This window comes from Harpegnathos saltator, unplaced genomic scaffold (genome assembly GCF_003227715.2).
Source record: "Harpegnathos saltator strain DR-91 unplaced genomic scaffold, Hsal_v8.6 scaffold117, whole genome shotgun sequence".
Lineage (NCBI taxonomy): Eukaryota > Metazoa > Arthropoda > Insecta > Hymenoptera > Formicidae > Harpegnathos > Harpegnathos saltator.
Window position 1 is genome coordinate 1,094,613 of NW_020229892.1, and position 21,137 is coordinate 1,115,749.

The 21,137-nt window shown below is 45.7% G+C and overlaps 3 protein-coding genes across 6 annotated transcripts; all 3 read left to right on the top strand.

Moving 5' to 3' along the window:
• Window positions 1–27: 27 nt before the first annotated feature.
• LOC105190873 (SCY1-like protein 2) lies at window positions 28–5,428 on the top strand. 2 transcript variants are annotated; one of them, XM_011153868.3, is made up of 8 exons: window positions 28–92; window positions 225–686; window positions 789–1,027; window positions 1,262–1,600; window positions 1,752–2,054; window positions 2,188–2,572; window positions 2,679–3,048; window positions 3,148–5,428. In XM_011153868.3, exons 2-8 carry the CDS (start codon window positions 263–265, stop codon window positions 3,701–3,703), a joined length of 2,616 nt encoding a protein of 871 aa, XP_011152170.1. In that variant the 5' UTR covers window positions 28–92; window positions 225–262; the 3' UTR covers window positions 3,704–5,428. The 2 variants fall into 2 exon arrangements, with proteins under 2 accessions (XP_011152170.1, XP_011152169.1); XM_011153867.3 differs by having other exon boundaries at window positions 37–686.
• Window positions 5,429–6,939: 1,511 nt separating this feature from the next.
• Window positions 6,940–17,734, top strand: gogo (thrombospondin-1 like protein golden goal). 3 transcript variants are annotated; one of them, XM_025304018.1, is made up of 16 exons: window positions 6,963–7,941; window positions 10,738–10,879; window positions 11,182–11,428; window positions 11,774–11,978; window positions 12,113–12,334; window positions 12,453–12,602; window positions 12,906–13,254; window positions 13,903–14,033; window positions 14,133–14,378; window positions 14,539–14,794; window positions 14,905–15,126; window positions 15,223–15,403; window positions 15,472–15,645; window positions 15,936–16,074; window positions 16,334–16,532; window positions 16,623–17,734. In XM_025304018.1, exons 2-16 carry the CDS (start codon window positions 10,819–10,821, stop codon window positions 17,675–17,677), a joined length of 3,837 nt encoding a protein of 1,278 aa, XP_025159803.1. In that variant the 5' UTR covers window positions 6,963–7,941; window positions 10,738–10,818; the 3' UTR covers window positions 17,678–17,734. The 3 variants fall into 3 exon arrangements, with proteins under 3 accessions (XP_019700522.1, XP_025159797.1, XP_025159803.1); XM_019844963.2 differs by having other exon boundaries at window positions 6,940–7,941; window positions 16,334–17,734; XM_025304012.1 differs by having other exon boundaries at window positions 6,940–7,815; window positions 16,334–17,734.
• On the top strand, window positions 17,720–20,889 carry LOC105190872 (neuronal acetylcholine receptor subunit alpha-3). Its single transcript, XM_011153866.3, has 9 exons — window positions 17,720–18,187; window positions 18,424–18,525; window positions 18,649–18,836; window positions 18,962–19,006; window positions 19,081–19,190; window positions 19,413–19,626; window positions 19,720–19,897; window positions 19,967–20,119; window positions 20,446–20,889. The coding sequence occupies exons 2-9, from the start codon at window positions 18,471–18,473 to the stop codon at window positions 20,790–20,792; spliced, it is 1,290 nt and encodes a 429-aa protein (XP_011152168.1). The 5' UTR covers window positions 17,720–18,187; window positions 18,424–18,470; the 3' UTR covers window positions 20,793–20,889.
• The last annotated feature ends 248 nt before the right edge of the window (window positions 20,890–21,137 follow it).

A 21,137-nucleotide genomic window follows, 5' to 3' on the forward strand; every position in this document is an offset into this window, starting at 1 on the left:
CTTTGGAACTACTCTTCGGAAAAATGGCCGATCGGTCGCCGATAATCGCTATGCGATTACATGTCTATCACTGATTCATAACGATAACGAAGGTAATTTTCAGAGTACTCGTTAAGACGACTTTACCTAGAAAAATACAGTCTTTGTAGAAGCAAGCAGACTTTTTGTTTCCTTCGTGAAATATCTACAACTGACATTTCATGCGCGCGTGTCTTTTCATGGAGACATCGTCGAGTGATATCGTCGAGTCACAACTGACAGGATGGATGTTCTGAACAAGCTACGAAATACAGTCAGCAATACTATTAGTAATACGGTTCAGAACACAGCATACGGTCTATCGCAACTATCCAGCGTTTTACCTGGTAATCCCGTAACCAGAGAATTCGAAGCGACTGCTCATGTAGCAAGCGCTGGTCCAGGGTTACTATGGAAGGTCTACAGTGGTTACAAAAAGTCTACCAAGCAGGAAGCTGCAATCTTTGTGTTTGAAAAACGCATTCTGGAGAAATGGTCCTCTAAGGCAGATCGGGAACTCGTACTGGAAACTCTGAAGCGTGGTGTAACGCAATTGACAAAATTGAGGCACCCACAGATTCTGACAGTGCAACATCCACTGGAGGAATCCAGAGACAGTCTTGCATTTGCGACTGAACCAGTATTTGCTAGTCTGGCTAATGTATTAGGTAAGCAAATTCCTCTTTAGTTATATATTGAAACTAAATTGGAACTAATTATAATTTATATTCTGTCAATATTTTATGAGTAATATTTATGAAATATATTAGGTAATGATGAGAATATACCTCAACCAACTCCAGCAAACTTAAGAGATTACAAACTGCACAGCATAGAAATACGCTATGGATTGTTGCAACTAGGAGAAGGTCTGGCATTTTTGCATGGTGATGTAAAACTGTTGCATAGAAATTTGTGTCCAGAATCAATAGTTATTAATATTCATGGAGCATGGAAAATATTTGGCTTTGACTTCTGTGCCTTAAATCAAAGTTCAGATAGCAAGCAGGTATGTGAAAATTATTAACCTGTTATTAATCTAAAGTAAATACTCATTTATCTATTATGTCAATATATCTTAATGACTGGAAATCAATTACCTATTAATGAGACTATGGAAAGATTTGCATTATTTTTATAAAAGAAATTCTATACTAAGGAGGAATTTGTAAATTATTTAATCATTTTATATATTGACTTAATTATTGCATTTTAAATATAAATTGTATTTGCTTAATTGTAGCCATCATGGTCATATGTAGAATATGACCCAACACTCCCAGCTGTTGTCCAACCTTGCCTGAATTACCAGGCACCTGAGTGCATATTAGCAAGCAGCAATGGACCACCAAGTGATATTTTTGCTTTGGGAATATTGATATATGTAATACATTCCTCAAAACATCAAACACTTTGCGAATCTTATGGTGACTTGGGAAAATGCCGACGTTTTCTCGAAAGTCTCAAAGGATCCAATGTCTCAGCAAAGCTCCTTCCAATTCCTGAGACTCTCAGAGATACTGTGAAGCTTATGCTTAGTCATAGTCCAGAACTCAGATTAGATGCCCATCAATTCATAAAGGTAATATTTTTTTAGATACTGACTTGAAAAAACTTTGATTGTACTTATTTCACAATATGTATCAAACTTTTTAATGTTATTTGACTGATTAAGTGAGAGAGAAAAATAACTAATGATGTCCATTGACAATTTCTATTTGTAATTATTACAGATTGAGTATTTCACAGACATTGGCGTTAAGACGTTGAATTACTTGGATAAGTTATTCCAGTGGGATAATCTCCAAAAATCGCAATTTTACAAGGGACTTCCGCAACTTCTGAAGCAATTGCCGCACAGAGTGGTGCTGCACAGAGTATTGCCCGCGCTCTACAAAGAATTAGTTAATCCACCTATGATACCGTTCGTACTGCCGAGTATATTGCAAGTGATGGAAGTTACCGAAGTGGAGGAATTTCGAGAACATATTCTTCCTAATTTGAAACCGGTTCTTGCTTTGGAAGATCCGCCACAGGTAAGTGCATGTCTTTCACATTTATGTAATATCAGTAAAATAATACATATACTTATAGTCTTTTTTTTATGTATGTTCTCTATAAAATAAAAGCGCGAAATAACAGAAGAATGTATGTCAATTCTTTTCACAGATTAGCTTGGTTCTCATGCAGCAAGTTAATTTGCTGCTCAAACTGTGTCCTACAGATGTCATTAAGACCGACATAGTGCCTATGTTGCTGCGTGCATTGGAATCTGAATGGGAACAGCTCCAGGAGCTTTGCCTGTCGGCGTTGCCAAGCATAGTGACGATGATCGAGGGACCAGTGATTAAAAATGCCATATTGCCGCGAATGAAGAAAATATGTTTATCGCCAGGAAAGAAGACCAGTAGTCTCGGGGTCCGCGTTAACTGTTTGCTATGTCTCGCCAAAATGTTGCCAAGTTTTGATCGTTGGTTGGTGTTCGATCAGATATTACCATTTCTGCAGGAAGTTCCTCATTCCGGCGAGCCAGCCATTTTAATGGCTATCATAGGTAATATGTCATAAAACTTTTATTCTATGTGCAAAGAAATTTATTGTAAGATATGTCTTTATTTCATCCTGGATATTAATGGGAAGATTTTTCTTTATATCGCCAGGTATTTACAGGATGTTGCTCACTCATAGCAAGTTGGGTATGGGCAAAGAGATACTGGCGACGAAGGTATTACCGTTTCTACTACCTCTCTGTATAGAACAAAACCTAAGTATGTCTCAATACGAGACGCTTTCGACTCTGGTGGTCGATATGATAAATCGAGTGACCAGCGAGCATCGAGACGCATTACGTCAATTAGACGCAGTGCGTCGTGAAACGCAGCAGTTCGATCAGGCACTCTCTCAAGCAGCTTCGCCCACTTTCATGCAGAACAACAGTCTGAGCGACATTAATTTAACACCGGAGAAGTCCACGAATGTTAATCTCAAAACTATGAATGAGAATGGATTAACCATAGAGGATAAGTTCAGGTTTGTCTCTGCTGGCTTCTGAAAACTTCAGTTCACTCGTGATGTTCAGTATGTGAATGATTGTTTCTTCTTTTCTTTTTTTTTCTTTTTTTTCTTTAGATTAATTCAACAGCAAGAGGCTCATCAGAGATTGCAGTCTCAATCCATGTTGACTCCTAAAGCTGTGTCACAGACTGTTAAACCACAGCCGAAGGATCTGACGGCGACTTTGTTAAAGAACAATTTAGACGAACTAAACTTGTCCATGTCGAGGTCGGCCATGTCACCGGATTACACAGCCAAGAACACTACTGGCTTGTCCTGGAATAAGAATAACAATATCAATCAGACGCAACCACAATTCATAACGTCTCCGACGCTAAGCTCGCAGACGATGCAGACGAGTAGACCAATGAATTGGAATTCCAACGGAATCAACGCAACCATGAATTGGAGCTCGGATCAGCCCGCATCGATGTGGAATCCAGTCGCTTCGCAGAACAATACCGTGTACTCGCAGTGGGAAGGACAAGCGAAGTTTACAACGCAACCAGAGATCAAGCCCAACTTAAATTTCACCGGCACGTTACAGCCTTTCATGTCGCCAACTAATAATTCGCAAACCGCGAGCAAGCCGAATTCATCCACGCAAGATATCATGGATTTGCTCAGTTAATTCGCTCGACGAGATTTCCGACGGTGGTTTCGTCAAAGATAAAAATCACGTCGGTACTTGATAAAAAATTACGAAAAAAACAAACTGTCTTTTATATCAAAGTCGGCAATCAAAGATTGCAGCGTTACATACACACACATCGGGTTAGTAAGAAGCATTTTTAACGTATGCTTTATACAGAGGCTGTTTCGCTCAAAGTAATTCAGCCACATCTCTTAAGAAACAGAACTATCGTCGAAAAGAAGGGACTATTTATAAGGTTAATACGTATAGCATCACGTTTAATTTCTTTTCTTTCGTTCAGAACTTGAGATATATCTCAATTTAAGAACTTAAGATCTTGATAACTTTTAATCGAATTTTCTGCGATTAAGACCTTGCATACAAGATCCATATTTCATGTCTGTATTTCTTACAATAATTTCTCGTCTCGCGATAGCGTCATTGGTAAAAGTCTGCATGTGTTGTGTCGTAACTCTGTCCCGACCATCAGTGGTTATACCGCAAACCTGGCGTTTGCGTCGATGTTTTAATATTTTATGTGAGCCCTATTAACGTGGATATATTTGTACAATGACGTTCGGAGTTGACAACCGCATTATCTTGTAGGTAATATGAATTCCTGAATGCACGAATGAATGAGTACGGGTACGATGTGAGGCTTCGTTGATGTTACTACGAATGAGCAGTAACGAAGAATAGTAGTAACCACGATTGTGTGATAATAAAATGGCAGTCACCATTTTTTTGCGGAACTACGTAGAATTTACGGAAACACGTTGTGTTTTCATCGTGATTCAACTCGCCATATTCTCTCACGCTTTGATGTACATACGTAGCTTGGTCGCGGGACAAGGAAGTAACTTTAATGTAAGAGTCCTATAATATATATATATATATATATACATACATACATATATATATATATACATACATACATACATACATATATATATATATATATACATACGTACATATATATATATAATATAGGAAAATATATATTGCTCATTCCAACGGATCCATGGATCGTTCACGGTGAAAAAGATTGGTTGAATTAACATGACTAACTAAACGCATTTTGATCGAAGAGAAGTTCCGCTTAAAAATAGGACAAAATTCATTTCTTAAGAAACAAAAATTCAGTTTCCCTGAACCAAAACGCGTTTAATTGTGTCGTCACATCAACCAATCTTTTTTTTCCGTTGGTTTCATTCCGTACTTTGCAATTTGTAACAACACATCGCTCACGCGTACGTATCAATCAGTAGATGAATTTTCCTGTCGCCTGGTATCCGCTTCATCGTCTCGTACACGTAAAGAAAGCTTACATTTCATAATATACTTATATGTTATTACTAAATGATCAAGCGCGCGTTTGTGTTATGAATGATCAATACGAATGAGACGATGCACATTGGTTTTATTTGAAACCACACAGAGGAACGTCACGGGTTCTCGCGTCTCCGAATTTTATCGCAAGCAGTTTCGTTATTCCTGTGTGCGCGATTACGACACGTACGGGCAAGTAAGCTCGATTCGATCGCGACTCAGTAAAATTGTAAAAAAAAAAATGACAGATTTGTAGTGTTGTTTCTACTTTATCTCTTACGCGTAAATTCTATAATGTTATCTCGAGTGTTCGTTCCTTTATTTATTTTGCTGTTGTGCACGATTGTTAACGCTGACGCCGAGTCTAATAAAACCACCGAAAATGTTAATTCACTTTTCCAGTCTGCGCTTCCCCATTGTCTTTCCTATCCGTTATTAACAATCGTATACAAAACACCCCTCCCACCAAGATTCCGTCGCACGATTAGCTTTCTCAGTGCCCACACATAATTCCTGTCATATCTGATTAACAACATAATGTTATATCCCTTTACTTTTGTGTACAAAAGGAGAAAGAGAGAGAGAGAGAGAGAGAAGTTTCTCACTATAAGTATTGATATCTTCCAAGATATTTTTCCGAGATATTTTTTCTCGACTAATATTTCTCTGTCAACTCCTCTCATCTTCTCTCTTTCTCTCCTTTTCCCCCTTTATTTGCGTGCAACTCGTTTCCCGCAATTGACTACGAACGTGCCGCGGGAGGCGCGGATCTGCAGTCGAAAAAAAAAGGGTTCGCGTCGAGAAAGGGGCATTTGCCCCGTTGTAGTTGTTCGTTATAAAGACCACCAATTCCTTTGTTCTCGGAACAGCGCGCAATTAGGTTTCGCAGACGCCGATGGCCGTGCGTGTAGCGACGAAGTGCTGCAAGTATCGATTATTCAAGCTGTACTATCGTCGTCGTCGAGGCGCAAGAAGAAGCGAAGAGAGGACGTGTCACCCCCCGCCACGAGCGGGTAGACAATAAATATGGAAAAGGAAAAAAAATCTCGGACGTATATGTACGTGGAGGGAAAGCAAAACGACTCCGAGAGGACGAAACGAGGGCTCCGCTTCCGTTAATTGGCCGAGCACGCTTTTAGTGCTCAACCCTCCGCCGCTTTCTCTTCGGATTCGCAGCGAAGGGCTGTGCGGAGAAGTGGCGAGTGCGCCGAGAAGTTAAGTACTCGAAGCCCCGCTTGTTTGAGGACGCATTGCTCGCGATAATTATCGCTTCGCCTTGCTTCGTGTTATCCGACGATCTATCGGAGGGACGAAGAAGCACGAGATGCTCTGGATGAAATATTCCTCCTTACGCGCCCTACGGTAAATTCTCCTCTTTCCAATTTTCCGTACCTGTGCATTAAAACGATCAGGAATAAAATTATGGCAAATTCGTGAAAATGCACAGTTACGAATCCGCCTCGTCTCATTCTTGAATTTCTTTCAGATCCTGAGGAACGTTCGATATCACGCTGCTGAGGGACAAAAAACGGATGTCCCGCACGAGTATACTGCAGTAAAAGCACATAATCCTCCCTTCCTGCCGCTTCCGAAGCGCGAAATTACATCGGTCGCTCTCATGTTAGAGTTACCGGCGCCCTCCCTTCGGAAGTGGACGAAAAGCGCCGATATTGCTGCCGACCACCCCCGTCCTCCATCATCGTCTCTCCATCCACCGTTCCTCCGGAGGTCCCACGAGGCAAGATCGAATCGTCAATTCCGGCAAATTGTCCCCGTCTTTCTGGCACCGAAAACACGCAAAGGCGCCGTATAGATCCGGCATTCATTCATAGAAGCCAACCTTCTGTCATAATGCCCGCCCCCAAGGCGCACCCCGGCGAACGATCGGGGTGCGGGCGGCGGTACGACCCGACAGGGTGGAGGGGTGGCCGGCGACCCCGGTTTTAGTCGCGATGTGCGCGTCGTCCCGACGCAGTTGCTGTCCGTTTCGCGTTTCCGCCGGGATTCCTCCGCCGGTGAGCAACTCTCGCGAAGAAGATTAGCGAGTCGAGATCTCGTCGTGACTTATCCAGATCCTTGGAAACTACCTAAATGCGAGACAAATCGTGAGATTTCATCCGCGAGGCCGAAGATCTAATTGCCGCAGTGTTATCAGCGTATCATCAGTGTGTCATCAACGTGTCATCAGCGTGTCATCAGCGTTGCGAAGTCGATGACAACCCTCGAAGAGCCCGGTCGAGAAACACGACGCGTGCTCGCTCTTATTCGCGTTCATCCGCAAGATCGCACGGCTCTACGGACCTGTTTTCGCAAATTTGATGCAGAGCTACAAAGACGTTGAGAAAAATTGAGGAGAGACTGTAGAAGAGGACTCCTCCTCATCTGCTCGCAAGAAGAGGAGAAAAGAGAAAAAGGGAAAGTAGACAAGAGTGAGGTCAGCTTCCCAGCGCTGCAGCAGTTGCCCATAAGCGTCGTCGACGTTCTTTCTCCGGCGACGGGACGATAATTTCGGCGTCCGTGGAGGGTTGGCGGGGGAACAACCCTCGGCGCGGGGATGCGCGCGAGGGTGTTTGTACGGCGTGGATAGGCGAGCCGGCAATTTCGCGTGCGGCTGGGCTCTCGATATCGATTCCAGAAGGTCGCCGCCGGAGTAGTCGCGCACCCTCGTCGTCCCTCCAACGTCTCGCGGTCGGCAAACGGCTGATTGTTGACACCGCCGTCGTCGTCGTCGTCGTCGTAGTCGTACTTAGCGCGGGTGATGCGCGCGGGATCGATGAGAGGTGAGATCGATCAGCTTGAAGAAGCGACGACTGTGTGTCCGTCCTATCCTTATGCGACTGATCTGCGGTTAATCATGTCCAGCAAGATGCGGACAGCGTTGAGATAGAGTCACTACGTGAGCCGAGGTACGTTCAAGTCTGTTTAAAAAAGAAACTGGTTTTTATCGTCAGTCGTTACTCTTAAAACTGGTAGCAAGACAGAAAAATATCTGAAAGAGACCCTTTCCTTCTCTATCTGGTGTTAAGAAAGCCTTTGTCATCTGTATCGCTGATGATAAAAAGGATCATATATAATTAAATATGGGCCACTTATGGATTTTGTCTCATATGTGCAATTATTATTATATAATACACTCGTCGACGAAAGTGTTGTTAAGTAAAAAAGGCAAAATTCACACATAATTACATGCAATTGTTTTTGCTCGTAATAATCTATGTCTACGTGCTCGGAGCGCGTCGTTTGGACATCTTTTGCATTTTCAAGTTTCTGAAAGACAACCAAGATGATGAGGGTTGATAGAGACCGATGAATCTTCGCTCTCGAGTGAACATTGGCTGATTTGCTTATTCCGCGCGTCTTTTGCGATTTGAACTTTCCAAGTATCTCGAGACACTCGGCATTAGCCGGTTTCGTCGTCGGGTTTCTGACCGAGGGGTAGATCTTTATCTTTGCGACATATCGATGTTAATCACCACTACGCGTGCCCCCGCCGATAAGGAACGCATGTCCGGGCCATGCGCGGTCGTTATTCTCTGTCTCGCATGCGGCACATCGAACTCATTATTCCAATTGCATAATCGATCCGAATACGCCATTCCGACACAAAGGGTGCGTGCACCAGGCATCATCTATCACCCTCACCGCCAGTCATCCGAAGTATCCGCGCGCGAGACAAACGCGCGAAACGAGTCGCACGTTAATAATAGCTTCCTACGGCGGTTTAAGCGAGGAAAGCGACGTTAATGTTGAGAAAATCGTGTACTTTCTCTGTACACGACAGTTTAATCTCCGTTATCAATTCTAACGAATATTATCCGTCATACTTTTTTTTTCGTCACGGTATGGTCCCACAGATATTCTTACGCGGTTCTGCGATATTTCAACCGGAGAGAAGGTCGCGCATCTCTCGTAAATTATCAAGGGGACGCCGACAACGGGAAATCCCGCTTTTAACGAGCGCGTTTATGGAAGGGTCCAACGATCAATTTTTGTTTCGCGTTGAAAAGAATCCTCAAGGGGGGTTCGAGGCACCCTGTGGAGACCAGTCAGGTCTTTCACAGATATGCGCAAATATTTGGTGGACATACACGAGACAGTGAGTAGCGACTCAGCTTCTTACCCTGACCGTGTCTTCAGTGCTGAAGACCAAATTGCTGATTTGCAAGATAAAAAGAAACGCTATTCACGACTCTCGCGTGAGACAAATAAACTATTCGCGAGCGCGTTTCTGCGATAGAATTTTAAAAAAATGAAAAGATAGAGATTTTTTCCCGTAAATAATATTTACGCGAAGTATTAAATTAGAGCGAAAAATATGTCTTATCTCTGTAAAATTCTTATAAGTAATTTGAATATTAGCAGGAAAATGGAAAGTCATTGTTGCAAAAAAGCCCGTGTTCTGTGTTACTTGACAAACCCGATAAAGCTTTTGCGCTAACTTACAATATTATTTGCAAGAGCACTCGAAACACGCGACTGCAATTCACAAGGCAAGGCGAGAGTGCTCGTAATTAAAACCTGCGATCTATGCTTACGCTCGCGGGGCTTGTCGCCGTAATTTGCGCTAAACGCACGCGCGCGCGCGCACGATTCTACATTATTCAGAGCGGGCCAGCGTTATCCGTGTTATCCATTAGGCTTCGCGTGTACGCTGTGTTAGATAAAAAGGAAAAAAGGAAAAGAAAAAAGATATACATAATCATATTTCCTAATGTGCGGTCGCGCGGACGCATGCACGCGCGCGTTTTCTGAAACGGTGCACACTGGGGACGCGGCCGATCGATACGGACGGAAAGGACGATGCCCGATTTCGATTTCCCTCTGAGAAACGACGCGGGGTCGGCCCCGACGACGACGACGACGACGAGGGTGCAACACGTGCAATTATATAGGGCTGCAGATTTTTAAAAACGAAACGGGGGCGCGGGCGCCGCACTCACGCCGTCAAACGCGACTTTGATCGTCGGCCCAGAGCGAAATTACGTCGTCACCGGCGATCTGGTTTATTTGCATCTCAGAGACTGCTAAGTCGTCGGCGCTTACTTCGCATCGTCACTCGCGATGATTACGTGATGGAGAAAAAAATCGGTCGAATTAACGTGAGAACACGAATCAAATGCGTATGGGAGAATGTTTGTTTCTTGTAAATTAAACTCTGCTCTGAGAATCAGAAATTCGGTTTCCTCTGAGCAAAATCTGTCTGGTTCGTTCTCGTTGATTCAACTAATCGCGCAATTGCGTTCCCTCCGTCTGCAACTCGGCTAGAACAAAAGGAACATTGAGACGTCCGAAGCGGCACGCGATTCAAACTGTCATTGTTAATTATCCAAAGGCATCCCTTTCATCGTTGAATTACGAGTGCGGTCAAAGAACGCTGTGTCATTTTGCAGAGCACATAATGCCTGCGCGATCGCATGCGTGATGATTATCGCCGGGGCTAAAAATAATGTCAGCGGCTTTGCAAGAATTGCAATTCGTTAGTCCGACTCACTATGGCGTAATCTGAGCTGCTCCGTTTTACTTCGGCTTATTCCAATGCAAATTCCCCGGCATGTTCCACTTCGCCCTGATTTATTCCATACACCGAGCTAAGCGAATGCGATATCGCCGTACTGCAAATTGCAAATGCACCGATGACCTGCGTGATCGGCCGCATGACTCGGCCGAAATTCTCACTGCGCTCTCCTCTTTCTCACCCTCAGCATCATAGGGGCGCGGAATTCCTGTCCGGGGCGCCGAAATATCTCGGTTCGGCCCTGGCAGCCATCGATGAAGAGCTGGACATGAGTTGGACATCCGCACGGTCATCACTGGGATTACTAATTATCCTCCTCCTGAAATGCGGTAATGATGATTAAATTTAAATTTGCACCTCTCGTTTCTAGCTCGCGCGCACGTGCGCGGAAGCTTGGTAGTAGTAGCCGCATCGACGGTTTAATTGGATTAATTAAATAATAATAGTAATAATTGGGTTAATTAAATATATAAGATGGCCGCAACGGCGAGTGAAATTAGCACTTAACCGCTGATCGCGACGTGCAGACGTGTCTCGTTTACCTCGTTTTCATTGCGAACGGAAATGGATGAGCGTGCTGATTAAATGAAACGTGAACGCGATTGCAAAGAGAGATGCTCGCCGGTTTCAGGTATCGCGAGATCGATGACAGACGCGAAGGAGCCGATACTGCTGAAGGTGATCGCTCCCCCGTCCCACACAGCTTTGTCCGGCGACGTGGCCGTTTTTATTCTGGACTCAACCGAGACGGAGTCCTCCACGGTGTCCACGAGCAGCGTCGCGGCTATCGTCACAGACGACACAAGAAAAGATGAGAAAAAGAAGATCGATCCGAAGGAGGGGAGAGCTGCCGCGGCTCACGAGCCGCTCGTGCTCAGGTATGCTGAAAAAGCCATAAACACAAACACGCACATGGTCTCGCGGCACCCCCTGAATGTCTACACGCACTTCCTTCAGCCCTTATAAATTAGCGTTAACGAGCGCTCCAATGGGATAAAGTATTACCGCCTTCATAATAAAGCGTTCACAATCACGAGACGCGATCTCGCGGAATGCTCGTCTCGAGGAAATTCAAGCAGCGGTGTATAAAAGAATAAGAAAAGCGCCGGGAGCGAAGGAACGAGATATTCTCTCACGAATCGCGCGAGCACGCGCGAAGGGGTGTCGTCGCGATATTCAAATTGAAATTAAGCACCGCGCTTCATCCGCGCGCTTAATTTCAGAGCACTGTACGTCGACGGCCTCACGTCCGAATTGATCGGTGATTTCCCCCTGGATAACCTGCCGCATAGGGGTGAGAATATTTCTGTGATAATACCCTGTGGTGTCTTCTCGCGTGGCGGAGTTTATACACTACGGCTTCAGTACAAGAAGTTCTCAACGGTGGCTGCCAGACACACTGCCATTGCTGGGCTGCCTGAAATTGAGGTGGGCATTATTCCTCCAATATGGAGAGAACTTGACGCGTAGAGATGAACGCGGGAGAAGTAGAAGGAGAGGCATGAAAGAAACGTTACGCCGATATTACACGAAGATCTAACTCGAGTGAAATACATGCGCAGATGAGCAGTGCCTTAGACGTAAAGTGGCCAACCCCCTCTCTGCTCCTGGAATCCCAACACTTCGGTACATATCCTAGTCAGCCGGTAGTTGCGACCATAAAGTACAATGGAATCTCGTGTGTACCTGCCAACGGCGTTCCGGTAGCGGCTTATATTTTGCAACTCATTTACTGCGGCACCACCGCAGCCGCATGCGATCCGCAGAACAACAGTCGCACGCAAGTAAGTGTTAAGACCGGCGAACGAATTCATGGAGCGGCTAATGAGTGCACGAGGAGCGCACGGAAGGCAGAGCCGAGACCTTGCTTCTTGCGCCGAAATTAATCTCCAATTTCACCAGGTGCTCTACTACGAGGAAGTGAACGGCTTCACCTCGCCCAAGGTCATCAAGCTAAAGTGCGAATTTTTCGGCATGGTCGGCAATTACGCGCTCAGACTGAAGGCGTCGGACGTCAACCCTTCTGCGCCGACCACGAGCGCCTACATCAAGGTAATTGTTAAGATCTGTTCGTTTTAGCTGAACTAAGTTGCGCTTTTCACCTATGTAGAGGATGAACCTGGCGTATATAAACTAGCGTTGGAAAGAAAAGGAGGAAAGTTTCAGCGCAACACTAGTTCAGCTGAAAAACAAGCAAGCTCATCGATCGTCAACCACTTAAATCATTGAAACGCGACTGTTGGAAAACGCGAATGACACAAAATAACAAGAAAGTAATCGTTGGATAATAATTGAACGAAAATATGAAACGCATCAATTTACGAAAGAGCCTTCGCTGTCTCTTCGCATTCGCAGGTGGAATGGTCCGATGAGTTCAACTTCAACGTCCACGCGAGGTCGATCTATCCTTGCGAGGGATCGGCAGGCATATCGGTGCTCTTCCAATATCCGGCGTGTCGTCTCCAAGGCGATCGCGTGCGCGTCTACGGCCGTCTGCGGGCGGATGTGAGCTCCCTCGCGCCGCCGTCCGCGTTGCATTATGTGGCGGAGCTGAAGGCGGCGCCGGGCAAGCACTCGTTGAACTTCGACTGCGATATCTTCACCGAAAAGTTCATCGAGTACTGCTTCTCCTACGTGAGCCAGGCGATCACCGGCGCGATGGCGGAAGTAAAGCTCGCGTGCATACCCACCTTCCCGCTTCTAGGTGAGTGGCGTGCAAACGCGCTCGTTTAAAAGCGACCGTCTCCACCGCCACCCTCTCACCCGACAGATTTACCGCCTCCATAACTCAAGTGCTCGAGATAACACAATCCGTGCGAGCGACCGATGAGTTTTATCATCTCACTGAACTCCGTTGTGTGTTTCCTCGATGCTGCCGTTCGATGTCAGAGTGAGAACCACACGGGCGCGATCGTTTCCGGAAAGATGAAACTGGAACAAGAATTCAATTCTGAGTTTAATATTATTTGATTAATAACTGAGCTATGCGTGCTTTTATCGCTTATTGTAATTTTCATTCCAATTTGATATCCGAGATTTAAATTGTCGAGTCTAACGTTCAGAGAGACGGCTCTTGTTAGTGACTATTTTTTATTGGTTGTTTACTTTCTTTATATTGTATAGTTTATAATTTTATCGTTTACATTTAAGTTTCATTTTTCTGATTGAGAGGAAAGGAACACCGCGCCAAATAAAGCTAAATAAAAAAAAAGACGGAAGGTAGTATCACAGATTTTACACGAAAGCGAAAATGCACTTCGCAAATTTAGATTCCTCGAGTCAAGAAGGAAACTGCTCAACTTTCCAGACGTGTCGTGAATTCCACCCTTCTCATTGTTAATTATTAATGCAGAGAACGACGCGGCCGGTTGGGGTCCTTGGAGTGCGTGGAGTCCTTGCAGTAGCTCCTGTGTGGGCGGAATTCGCAATCGATATCGATTCTGCGACACGCCGCCGCCGAAATATGGGGCGAAATTTTGCCAGGTGAGTTTCGATGCGATGATATCGACAAAATCAAACACGAGATGATAACGAGAGAGAGATTTCGAAAACGAAAAAAAAAAACTAAATGAAATGAACCAGGGAAAAGCGGTCGAGACGGAATCATGCGGCGGCACTGGCAGGATCGATTTCCAAGAGGCGTGGAACGCCGAAGGATGGGAGTGCCGGCACGGAACGACATTAGCGGCTGCGAGACCGGAAGTCACGGCGCAAATTGGCGTTCAGTGTCGGTGCGGTTGTATCATCAATTTTCAGGAGAAAACTCTAAACAGGATCCTGGCGGCGAACACTCAAGCCTGCCCCGGCCGTTCCTTCTGGCTGTTGCAGGTACGCAGATATCCTGTTGTATTACGTTAAAATAAAGAAATGCTTTCTTAAATTTACCTCCAATTTACTTGAAGCTTCTTCTACATCAGATTCTTCATGTAGCTCTCACGGCTTCAGTTCTTCGGTCAATAATTAACAAATGTCTGCTTGATTTGTGCAGGCGAAATCCGATTACGTGATCCGACTGCACCTGGATCAAACGCAATTACCGTGTCCGGGCCAGTACTTCCGCGCTCGCGACGGCGACTCGCTGAGCGCCGACCTCTTGACGGACATAGCGTTCGACAAGAGTGCACCCGCGACTGGAACGATATACTCATCGGGTCAGAGTTTGCTGCTCGAGTTCTTCAGCGGTGAACTGATCGCCTCGGGGGACTCCTGCGTGGGTGGTTTTCTGGGTCACGCGAGCATGTTTCGTGAGTGATATATTAAGCGATATACATATGAGTACCGACGTTAATCATACAGAAGAAATGAAGACGTGCCTTCGTTTACACGCCAGTAATTCTGGCTATCTGCTTTCCAGATAAGCTGTATGAGAAGAACAAAACGTCGGCGCTACTACCGTCGGAGACGAGCACCACCCCCGCTGTAGAGCAGTGGTTCTTCTGGGGGCCCGCACACCTGGCGACAGCATCCCTTTTGATACTCATATTCTTCATATCTATTTTTCTAGCATTGCAATTTGCGCTGAAATACAGAAAATACCACATTGCGGAGGATTTGGACACGCTGAGCGAGCATTCTGGTGAATAAAGAATTAATGATAGTAAAGAATTAAAGTCGCGTGTTGGGAGAAACGCGCGCGTCGACGTGAGATTGTTGGAATTCGTATATTATTCAGGGTGCAGCGATACGGTGCATACAATGGTGGGACGAGCGAAATCGATGTCTTCTACGACACTGATCTCGGAAGTCGCGTCTCTGGTGGGACTGCCGCGGAAGTGTACACCGAGACTGTCGAAACGCAAGCTGGCTCCCTGCGCGGTGGAAGACGGCTACGACAGCTCGGAAACTTTAGCAGAGTACGTGTGACAACTCGCGCTTAATATCATAACAATGAAGTTTGTACTCCAAGATCTACCTCTAACAGGTACGAGGACGAAACCAGCCTGAGCTCGACTACTCTAAAGTTCAAAGATAACGAGGAAGGCTGCAGCGAGAGGAGCGTGATACCGAACAAACTGCACACTGCAGAAACGCCGCCGACAGTATCTGCTATGATGGCAGTTGGTCAACCAGAAGTGAAATATGCTCAGCCAGTCAAGTGAGTGCAATCAGTGTGACACGTTTGGCAGAGATGATGCGATCTGATCTGATTCGATCTAATTTCGATGTAAATCAGCTCGACATGCGATTATTCACGCGATTATAAAAACACGATAACGCTACGTGCCGCGTAACATATTCCTATCATTTTTCTCATCAGATTATCTATTTTATCAGAGTAACTTATGTAAAAGATTTAATTAATTCTAATATCCTGTAGGTGAACCAATGTATTCTAATTCTACAAGTAATTTAATTAAGCCAACTCACATGTACACTTGTACGCAGATTACGCACTCTGGGCTCCAACAGTCCTGCGGCGAGCCTGACAGCGGGTGACACGAGATGCCAAAGCACAGCGAGCATGAACGACAGCCCGCACATCGCCAAACTTCATCGCTATTCGTCTAATCCGTTGCAGTCTAAGGTAGACGACGTTCAATCCGATTATAGAACGACGTGTATAGGACAAAAGTTAAGACGCGATCACTAAAGACAGCGTGATATTTTTTGTCACAACTGCAACAAAGCATTTAGAAAGATACAACATTAAAAAAAAAACAAAATCAAGATAATCTCTTCTTAATACTTTGACAAAATAATACCTTGTCGTAACTGTAACGTCAGCAGCGAAATAAAAGCGATAGCAATTTTCCAATCTAATCCAACACCGTCATCATCATCAGGACTCATCGACGAGCAGTCCACTGTCGGGTGTGTCCACCTTGCGCAGCGGCAAGGAGACGAAGGACCGTCGTAATCGCGAGCGACTGCTCCAAGGTCCGGGCTCAGAGTTTAGTCTAACCAATCCGGAGACGGACATGGAGTTGGACTATTACGATTACAACGTCGCGAACGCCGGCGCCGCGCCGGGCTCCTACTTAGGTATGGATCCTGCTTTTCTCCTATGGATACCCCCGTTGATCTCCGAGGATTCTGAAGGTCCGTCCGCGGATCGACCGGATTGTTTTCAAGGCACAACGAGCCCAGCATTGTTCTGTCTACCGGAGAGCACTGAGGGCGCGAGTCTAACGCCGGCCGAGTACCGGCGTATGCGGCACCTTGTCGGTGCTGAGGAGGCCAGATCGGGCTTCGAGCAGAATCGCCAGGATTCAACGTCCTCGTCGTCGTCCAAGAACGACTCGTCGAGCAGTAGCGCCATGTCTGAGGACAGCATCGCGGAGAGCAGGGTCAGGCTGAACGAACGCCTGCTGCCGATCCATCGGATCCTGGAAGACTCCAGGACCCGTGTGAGCGAGGAGTCGCTGTGCAGTCAGCTCGCGTTCGAGAAAACGCAATGCGTCATTCCCAATCGCCTTCACGGCGGCAAATCTGAGCTCTGCCAGGAGCAGGAAGCCACAAGGACGAACAGTCGGCAAGGTAGCCTTGTAAATATCAACGACGTTGTCTTGACGAGGTCGGAGGACAAGTTGGACAAATCAAAGCAGGCCGTGAAGGTATACCCGGAAGACACCGGCAATCGCGCCATTTCGAGGTCACATGTGAATCAAAAAACGAAGGATATCGCAGGGCAAGAAGACAAGAAACACTACCTCAAGGACGAGAACACGTCCAAATTTCCCGGCAAATCGACGAATTCGAAACCTCCGAGTTACACGGATGGTAACGCAACGGAGAGGCTCGATAAGGGTGTGCGAACTATCAGAGACGAACCCCGATCGGACGTTCTGCTGTCGAATTTGCACGTGACGCCCGGCAGGTATCGGGACTTCACGCAGTTCACGCAACCTCGCGAGTCCAACAAGCAGCTGTCGGACTGCACCAACATACCAATGATCGAGTTCTCGGGGCCGCGTCTGAGCTCGATGGCGACGACGCAGAAGCTCACCACCGACAACCTGAACATCAGCCTGTCCAAGCAGGAGATTCAGAGTCCGGATTACGGGGTCGAGAGCGACATGAAAACTGAGTCGCGCGAGACCTTCTACGATCTGATTCGCGAGAATGAGGACGGGATCAAATTCGCGGACGACGACGACGAGTATATCGATAACAGAGCGAACCTGTGAATAACTCGTTGTGTAATCGCTGCATATGGGAGCGCAATAAAGATCACTGCTATTTTATGGCTGAGAATGTTGTAGCGATCTACGGTGAAATCTAGCGGGACCTCGAGAGCTAGAAAAGGGTTCTCCAAACCCACCGCGCTTGCGGATCCTTCGACAGGATTTTCATTTTTTCTCTCGCGATCAGAGTAGTGTATAAATATCACCAAGGAATGTCAATTAACTAAGAGAAATTAGATTATTGCCGTATTTTTATCACCGTGCGGAACGTAAATCTCGTTGGAGCTGACATTTCGAGACTCGCACAAGAATCGACGCACGAAGAGCATGAGCGCACCGTGTATTCGTTGTAATTTCTATGGTATGTTGATGTTTTGTGGAATTACCGCGTGTACACGATATAGAAATAAACATTTCTCGTACGTAACGGAACAGCCGTATAGTTCTCCACCAAATCGCCGTATACAATTAAGAGTTACGAAGAAGAGATGTTCTCCCGATCATGCCGAAGAGGTGAGTGAATCTCTCTCGACGCAGCAGCAGCAGCGTATAAAAGCTGCGATGCTTGCGACAATTTTGCCGATTTAAAACTTCAGTTTTGTTCACTTCAAGTCCGATGAATTAACACGTCGCTGAGTGTGTCGGCATAAAGTTCGCAGATCACGGTATCGGTACCCGCCGGGGGCGTCCGGCGGTATCGACGGTGATCGAATTTCACGGGGCGTCTGATAATTATTTCGCTATTCTAGTAAAAGAGAATCAGACGAATGCAAGCCGTTGACTCTTACCGATCAAGATGCGGGTTCTACGAACGTTCGGTCTTCTCGTGGTTCTCTGGCAGCATCGATCCAGTACGTGGGACACCTTGTCTCTCATCCAGACGAAAACACTCATTGAATCTACGAATTGATCGTTCGATTAAATCCATATTACGGGACGGTACGGTAGAATCTAAAGGCTGATGCCTTTTCTAGGTGCCTTCGTTATCCAGGATTCGGAAGTGAACGTTGTGACGCGAGGATGCAAGAGTCTGGAAAGCACGGCGCCGTTGCTGCGTCTGAAGAAGGACCTTTTCTGCGACTACGACACCGGCGTCCGGCCGGATCACTATAAAACAGTCACGAACGTCACTGTGAAGCTGATGCCGAAGCTGATGGAATTCGTGAGTAATTGTGTCTCACACAGATTGGTTTACAATCATGATCCGCAATTACGATCGTTAAATATCGAATAATATAGGTAACATTAATGAACGAATCTTTACCGAATCTTTTATTCTGTCTGCAGAATGGACACGATGGTACACTCGCACTTCACAGCTGGATGGCGATTGTGAGTCCACATTGTGTAATTTGCTAGTTATGCGAGTGTTGCGCTTTAATGAAACATAAATTTAATCGGCACAGTACTGGACAGACCTGCATCTTACTTGGGTGCCGAGCGACTATAACGGAGTCAATTTCATCCACGTGAAGACCTACGAGATCTGGGTGCCCGATATATCGGTCTATAATTCGTGAGTCGACACTCTTCATGTTGATCAACATTGAAAGATAATCTGTAAACGAAGAAAGAGAAGCCGATGTTACAATCCAATAGATGCAATCCATTTCTTCGAGAAATAAAGTTTGTTAATACTGGCTTCATTCTTCTCCCACGACTTTTTTAGCTCAATTTTTACCTGATTCTTCAATTGGTATAAACATGACTGACCATTTGCGCGTCTGATCTCTTTCAGTGGCGACATGTCGCACGATCAAAACGAGCTGCCCATAACGGAGTGCGTGGTCTTCAGTTCGGGCACGGTCACTTGCGTGCCGGCGGTGAAATACATCTCCAAATGTAATCCGGATTTTACTTACTGGCCCTACGACAAGCACAAGTGCCGCATCACACTCGGCTCATGGTCGTACACGGGTGAGGAGATCGACTTCCACCTGGTCGGCAACGGGGTATGTGAATCATTCGGGCGGTAATTCTTCATCTTATAAATGTTACTCACTTCTTATATCATCCTCTTCAACATTGCTCTCTTCATTCTGCAGATTCACTTGAACGGCTACGAGAACAATTCGGTGTGGGACTTGAAGTTCATAGACGCGGTGAAGCATGTGAAGAAGTACAAATGCTGTCCGAACGACACATTCCCGAAGATCGTCTACACGTTTGCGTTGAGTCGGCACTACAGCATCAGTCATACGTCTTACGTCACGCCGGCTGTCGGTGAGCTACTTTGTGCTCGCAAGCGATACAAAATCGCAGCTTGAGCCTGACCCTTCTTCCCTCTTTCAGCTTTGATGCTGCTCACCCTCACGGTGTTCTGGTTGGATTCAAGATCGGTGGAACGAATGGGAGTAGCGAGCGTGAACTTCATTTGCCATTTACTCTGCATATTCGATTTGCACTGGCAGCTGCCGTACAACGGCGTTAACCCGCCTAATATAAGTGAGTGATCACAGTTATCACCTAAAAAATTTACATCACATCGTAAATAACAGAGGAAGGTATTGACTGATCGGAATGCGGGATCGCGGAAGGCGATTGAAAAATTTGAGATAAATAAGGTTTAAATGAAGATGAAAATACCAATGCGCCGAGACACGCATTTAACTCTAGATATTTTTATTGTTTTGAACTTTAAATTAATTTATATCTGGAGATCAAAATAATAAGAACGTCTCGAGTTAGATACGTGTTCCAGCATTAATGACAGCGTTAACGATCAATCTTACATGGCTGATTACGTTTCTCATACCTCTTTGTCCTTTCAGTGCTTTTTTACCGCGAATCTTTGGCATTAGCCACCTTCGCGTTGATTCTGACGGCTTTATTGCGCAAACTGCAAGACATGAGTATGGAGGCACCGACTTGGATCTCGTCCACGACGATGTTCGTCTTGAGCAACAGAGCCGGCCGTTTTTTGCTCCAGAACGACGAGGAATCCAAGACAGCTGGCGAAGGCACAGGGGTTGAGGAGAACTCGGACGTACCGAGGTCCGGGCTGCGGACGAAAGAGTCGTCCTGGCGACATCTCGCCGCTATCGTCGAGTGGTTGTCGTTCTTCTGTGTCATCCTCACGTACATCATCATCCTGATCACGCTTATGCCCACGCATTAATCTATCAACGCTCGACGGTGTTCAAGAATACCCTTGAAAAATTTACACTCGGTTTGTTTCTCCTCGCCGTGTAAAATAAATGTCATTTTTAATCCCACAAGGTGAATGCTACATGAGGAGTGTTGGCATGTTCTTACTTTCTCCTACGCGTTGCAATACAAGTGACAACTAATTTAGAAGATAAGATATAACATCGAATGTGTGTTGCATAAAACGAACGACGCACTTATAAGTGTATAAATACTTACAAGTATATCATATACGATGTACATAAGGGTGCCCCAAAAGTAACGGACCACCCTAATAACTCGTCAGTATTGAAGTTTCAAGAAAAATGATCTGAAT